This window comes from Schizophyllum commune (assembly GCF_000143185.2).
Source record: "Schizophyllum commune H4-8 unplaced genomic scaffold SCHCOscaffold_4, whole genome shotgun sequence".
NCBI lineage: Eukaryota > Fungi > Basidiomycota > Agaricomycetes > Agaricales > Schizophyllaceae > Schizophyllum > Schizophyllum commune.
Window position 1 is genome coordinate 3,486,602 of NW_026089541.1, and position 6,006 is coordinate 3,492,607.

A 6,006-nucleotide genomic window follows, 5' to 3' on the forward strand; every position below is an offset into this window, starting at 1 on the left:
ACAAAATGGGATTCAGGTCGGCGCTTTCGTGGGACCAGTACTAAGCCCTCGTGTACACGCTCAACTATTCTCAGTCTCTTTCGAGCAGTCTCAGCGTCAGTTCACTTCCTCTGATCGGCGCAGAGCCTTCAGTACTAACCAGCGGAGATGCCGTGCGGTTCTTCCATTTGTATACCCATGTTTGGACTTATAGGTCCAAACCTTACCGTGCCTATTTCGGTACAATGACGATCGACGCGCCACGCTCATTGCGTCTTGAGCGCGGACTTCATGCTCGCTTCTCAACTTGCTCGTTCTCAGTGTACTATTCGTCATGAACGCTCCCCCCAGCACAGATAGTGCAAAACGCTCCCCTCTCCGAACGTCTTAAGAGCGCTGAGAGCGCAAGGAGTCGTGTCCGATACGCTTGCTCGCGCTGCTCGGGATCCAGGAAGCCCTACCCTCGCTATCTGCTTCATGACGCCCTGGATCGTGGGCTGCTACCTCCTCGAGGTGCCGACAACGCGCGCACCCAATGACGCTGCGAAGGACTCGCATACTCGGATAGCGGGGTTCTTGAGTGCGTTCTCATCTCCATCCCATCAAAGTACTCGCTCATCCATGCCAGCCATCTCAATCGGCCTACGGCGTCCCCCGCCATGCCTTCCAAGAGGAGAATCACGGCCTGCAGCCTGAGATCGCGTAGTGCGTCTCTGCCCTACCGATCGAGCCTCTTCTGATCAGCCCTGGTGCCCCAGGCTACCCCTCAATGTGCCCAATGCGAGCCGCAGCTTCATCATGAAAGCCATCTGCACCGGCAAGTAACTGCGCGTCTTCAAAATTGATTCCGATCATCTCGTCGACCGTAGGAAGCCTCGCAGGCGCCTGCGGGAACTCTGGAGCCCGCGTGGGATCACCCGCGGTGCGACGCTCGTTAACGCAAAGTGGTCGCCTACTCGGCGAGAGTTGAACGTCCGTTCGGCGATTCCGCCTTACCAACGTTCGGCCCGTTCGCGGATACCGCTTACCAGCCTCTCTCGTCGAGCGCGAGCCTCTTCGGGCGAGCGCGGGACGAAATAGTAGAAGGCAAGAAAGGTAAGGTCTATTTTCGTAAACGCGTCGGTAGGCGGGTCGTGCGCGAGCCGAGTACCTAAGGCTGCGCGCGCGAGGCGCTGATCTACCCAGCGCTACATATGGTAATGATACAAATGAAATGCGAAAAAATATGTAGGAATGACGGTAGGAGTAGGAGTGCTGGAAGAGTACCTAGTGAACAGGGTTCCCCACAAAGCCCCCCACTCTGAGAGCGCTCCGTTCAACCCTACGCCTTGAGCAGGAAGCGAGGCTCGAGCGAATCGAGCAAGGTGTTGATGCGACGGTATTCCCCCACTTCAAGCCTGTGGATCTCCGCGAGGTGCCTCGCCCAGACGCGCGCCTCCTTGCCGGTCAGCCTGTTGAGGAAAACGTGGGCCATCTGCTTGTGTTCGAGAGCGCGCATGCGATCGCGGCCGAGGATCTTGCGCCATTCCGCCTCGGTCTTGGGTTCGGCAGTACCGTTCTCGATGGCGTCGGCGATATTCTGACAGTAGTCCTCGTCCCACTCACTCCACTCGCCGTGCGTCTCACGAGTCTCCGCGAAGTAGATTTGATACGGAGGGAAATAGTGTCGGACACCTGCATTTCGCTCGTTGTCCGCGGGGTAGAGAACTTTGCCCTCGATGAAGGTGCGTTCGCAGTCATCGCCGAAGTCATAGTAAACGGTCGTTCCATCGCTAACCTGTCCCCGCTTGCCGCCGTGGCTGATGGTAGTCTCCCGACTTGGGCCCGCGCCGATGCGGTCGGCGACTTCGTCCCACATGAACCTGCGGACGACGAAGGAAGCGGCGCCGCCAAGACCCGCGAAGGCTCCAGCATGCGCTCGGTTGGCCAGCGATCCAAGGCCGCTCTTGTACAGCTTCGACAGCTTCTTGAGGGTCATTTCGCGCGTCATGGTGAGCGGCAGGACCTCGTGGTCCGTGTTCTTCACGCCGCGCGCCTCGGGGGGAGCGATCCGGGGCAGCATCGACTCGGGCAGGCAGAAGCGCATCGGGCGCCCCGTCGCGAGAAGGCGGCACAAGACGTCGTGGTTGTAGTAATGGACTCGCTTGTCAGCCCCCCACGCCCAGAGGCGTACTTGGTCGCAGTGCATCTTGACCTTGACGTAGCCGTATCGCATGAGCGTCGGCGACCAGTGGAGTGACTCAAACTTCCTTCTGATCTCTGGGAGGCACGCCTCGGGCGAAGTCTTGACACGTATGGCCTCAAGCTCATACTCGAGCTGACGGAGACCCGCCCTCCATTCTGCAGAATCGAAGCGGGCGATTTTGACGAGCCTATCCGCCGGGTTTGGTAGCGCGATCAGGCCGTCCTTCCCGGGCTCAATCGGACGCGCCGGTGCTGCGAAGGCCGCCGAGGAGGAAGAGGAGACGGAGGGAGCGCCTCGCGCCGAGGATCCAGCGCGCGGAGGGGAAGCGCTGCGACGCCGAGCACTCGGACCCAAGGGAGCGTAGGTACTGGAGGCTCTATGCCCACGGGTCCGGGCGGCCTCCCTGCCCCTTCCGCGCTGAGCAGGCGGATTGGCGGCAGTTGCTTCAGTGTCGCGCGAGGGGTCGGCGACGGACACTCCCGAGCCCGACCAAGCTGAGCCATCCGCAGCTTCCCACTCCATCGCGTCCGCGGGAGGAGCTTGCTCGACGAGCGGACCAATGCGCTTGGCGAGAGGTTGCTGAGGAGGCGCCGTTCGTGGCACCGGCGAGGAGAGACGAGCAGCGAGAGGGGGCTTGATGCGCGCGCTTAGCGGGAGAGTCGGCTCCCTGCACCCGCTAGCAAGGCGTTCCTGTGCGAAGAAGGGCGCTAGCGTAAAACGGGAGCGCATGTCCTTCTCGTCGAGCTGTGTGGCGTGCACGTCGAGGAGGCGGGCTGCGAGGAGCTCCCTCTCCTCCTTGTTTCGCATCTCCTCGGGAGTAGGGGCGCTCGATATCTTCTTCAACTCGCGGCAGTTGACCTCTCCGCACTCCCTGAGCTCGCGTGGAAGCCCGTAGAACTCCAAGCGGTCCTTGAGCCCCGCGTCCAGGAAGACCGTCAGGCCTGTCCACCCTTCGATCCAGACGGGGTTCGCCTCCGCGAGGTTGTGGAACGGTGGGAAGTAGGCGTGGCAGCGATCCAAGAGGCGACGGACGATGTCGATGTTGCGGACAGAGTGCGGGTACCAGCACTCGTGCGCGCGCACGAAGTAAGGGCGTTCCTCCGGGTTCCTCGTACTGAGCTCGCCTTCGTGTTCGCCCGGCTCCTGTAGATACTGGTCGACACTGCAGATACAGCGCCATTCCTCGTGGTCCTTAATGAGCTCGTCCCACGTCGGAGGACGTTCGAGACTGCGCTGATGGGATCGTACGCTCACGAAAGACGCGAAGTACAGTCTAGCTAGACGATCCACACAACCAAACACCAACAACCACGATAGCAATGAACACGCTAGACTGGAGGCGCTACGAGAGCGGGCGAGTCCGAGTATTTATATTACTAGGGGATAGATTGTGTTGTTTATGCCAGTTCCAGACGAGCTGGACTGAAGCGAGAAGTCGAGTGGGGCAATCGGACGTCTCGGCGTTCTTACGAGCGCTTTCGGGTTTGATTGAAGTTCACAAGGCGGTTTAATGCGCTCGGAAGTTCAGGCTTTTATGATGTGTAAAGTGCGGGTTAACGCGGTTGTGTTTATTTGGTGTGGTGTGTAGGTACTAGGGCTTCTCTGCGCGGGGCGGGAAAAGTCCCCGAATCGTATGTAGGTCTCGGTATATAACTTGAACGCGTCGTCTCGGCCGTCCAGACCGCGCGGTAACACACAATGCCTATCTCTGAGTCAAAATCCAACTATAACGCCTATCCGCGCGTTCTCCTGTCCGAATAATCGCGCAATGACTGCGGTTCCTGGCGGTAGAGCGGTTGACTGGTCGGGTATCCTCCTGCGCCGCGATGCCGGGCGCGATTCCACACTTGTTGATGTTTACCAAGGCAAGGCCGGCCTGGTTTCCACCGGTTCCCTTGTGCGCGACGCGGCTCAGAGGCCTGCGCGGCGGGGAGCGTACAGCCTAGACTGTCGATACGCGGGGAGTGAAGCCCTTGCCGGGGCGGACAGCGCTTGGCGGCGCCGACGCTCGGTTCGGGGTTCAACTCGGCGATGTCCGAGATCACGAGCTCGGACCCGAAGTTCCGGTCTCGGACCCGAAGTCACGTGTAGTCACGTTGATGGTTCGAGTTCCGCTTGCGCGGTGCTCTGCGTGTCTCCGCATGACGGCGAACAGCAGGAAGGCTTGTCCGAGCCCCAACAATAATCTAGATTCTCTTGACACAGCAGGGCAAGAGGACTGAAGGCTTGAGGCGCGTATAGCGCGGCTACTTGATTAAGTAGGGCCCGCCAAAGGACTCGCAGGATGTCATCGACGACGCGCAGACTCGTGATCAGGCGCCGAAGAGCTCGCTACTATCCTTGGTCAGTCATTGCAGACGGATAATGCTGCGGACTAGTTGTATTGAAGGTTAGGAAGCGTGGCGCTCCTGGTTTTCTGTGTCATAAAATACCCCCGACGCGCCCGTTGTACAGTCGCGACGTCGGTGCAGTATATACGGATCCGCCCATACAATCTAGACCAAGTCGACTATATATCGCTTGTTTATGTATGTTTTTCCGCGTTTTTCAGCCGCAGGGCGTATCATCCCCCCCACACCAATAATCTGGACCGTCCTCGGTCAGTTAAGGTGGATGGGTGACTCGGTGTTGTTACTGGGTCGTCGGGCGACTCACAGTCGACTGCTGCCGCAGTCTCTTGGTATGTAGTTGTCGGAGGACGGCGGGGCGCTAATTAAGCTTTTGGCTCACGCCGCATGTTCCGGACATGCATGGTCGTTTAAAAGCCGGCCGTGCGCATCTCCCACGGTTTTCCAACTTGTCCTGAACCACGAAGGTACGTCGCTGGTACGCGCGTGCCGACGCGCCGGCCATACTGACGGCGATCTAGAGATGACCGCCGGCAACGAAGGCCCACACTCGACGGTGCGCAAGGAGCACCAAGCTTTTGCCCGAAAGCTCCACCAGATCGAGAAGGATGCGCGCGCACTGCTCAAGGGCGAGGAACCCACTGTGCTGAACTTGGTGCGGGGGATCCAGCGCGATAAGAAGCGCGCGACGATCCTCAAGAAGAAGCTGGTAAGCTCCGTCGTGCCAGTTGTTTCCGGCGCTCGCTAATGCTTGTTTGTAGATATCTCTGTCCGACGCCATCGCGCAAGCGCGCAAACTGCGAGAGACAGGCCCCTGGGCGCCGACCGCGGCGATCCAAGGGGCGATGTTTTTCCTGTTCGACTGCCTCAAGGCATCGGACCCCGAGTCGAAGTGGTACGCGCTACAAGAGATCGCGCGCCCTCGGTAGGTCTCGGACATAGTTGAGTGAAGCCCACTGACATTTTCACAATCTAGGTATGTGATCAACATCGTGGGGCTCGATATCCCGACGCACGACGCGACACTGCGTGCCGCTGACCGCGATCGGGTGCCGCGAAGGGCGAACGAGGACTTGGTGAGCCCTCAGTGTTTTTATGGTTTCACAGCTGACTAACTACCCGCAGGACATGCTGCTCATGCAGCAGCCACAGCTGCCCGCCGACTACGTCGCGGTCGAGGCGAAGCGGTGCGGCCTCGGTGAGGTCAAGCTGAGTGGGTGCGCGCCCGCAACACCAGCCCAAAGGAGCCATCCAGGGCAAAAGGCGCACCGGAACGACAAGAACAAGGGCGCGACGAAGCGCAAGCGCGCCGCTAAGGTGCGCTCCCATTTTATTTGATTATTTTGGTGGTTCTATAGCTAACGCTTCAACAGAGGAAGGTTGCCACCGATTCCGATTCCGACGAGGCCGAAGTCGAAGAGCCGGAGCCCGCGCGCAAGCGAACGCGCTCACAGACGAAGGCCGCCGCCTCCACCTCGAAGGGCAAGGGTCGGG

The 6,006-nt window shown here is 59.8% G+C and overlaps 1 protein-coding gene across 1 annotated transcript; it reads right to left on the reverse strand.

The window, feature by feature from the left end:
• Positions 1-1,300: 1,300 nt before the first annotated feature.
• Positions 1,301-4,307, reverse strand: SCHCODRAFT_02729032 (uncharacterized protein; the record flags this gene model as incomplete). Its single annotated transcript, XM_003027628.1, has 3 exons — positions 1,301-3,397; positions 4,026-4,083; positions 4,210-4,307. 3 exons carry the CDS (start codon positions 4,305-4,307, stop codon positions 1,301-1,303), a joined length of 2,253 nt encoding a protein of 750 aa, XP_003027674.1.
• Between the last annotated feature and the right edge of the window lie 1,699 nt (positions 4,308-6,006).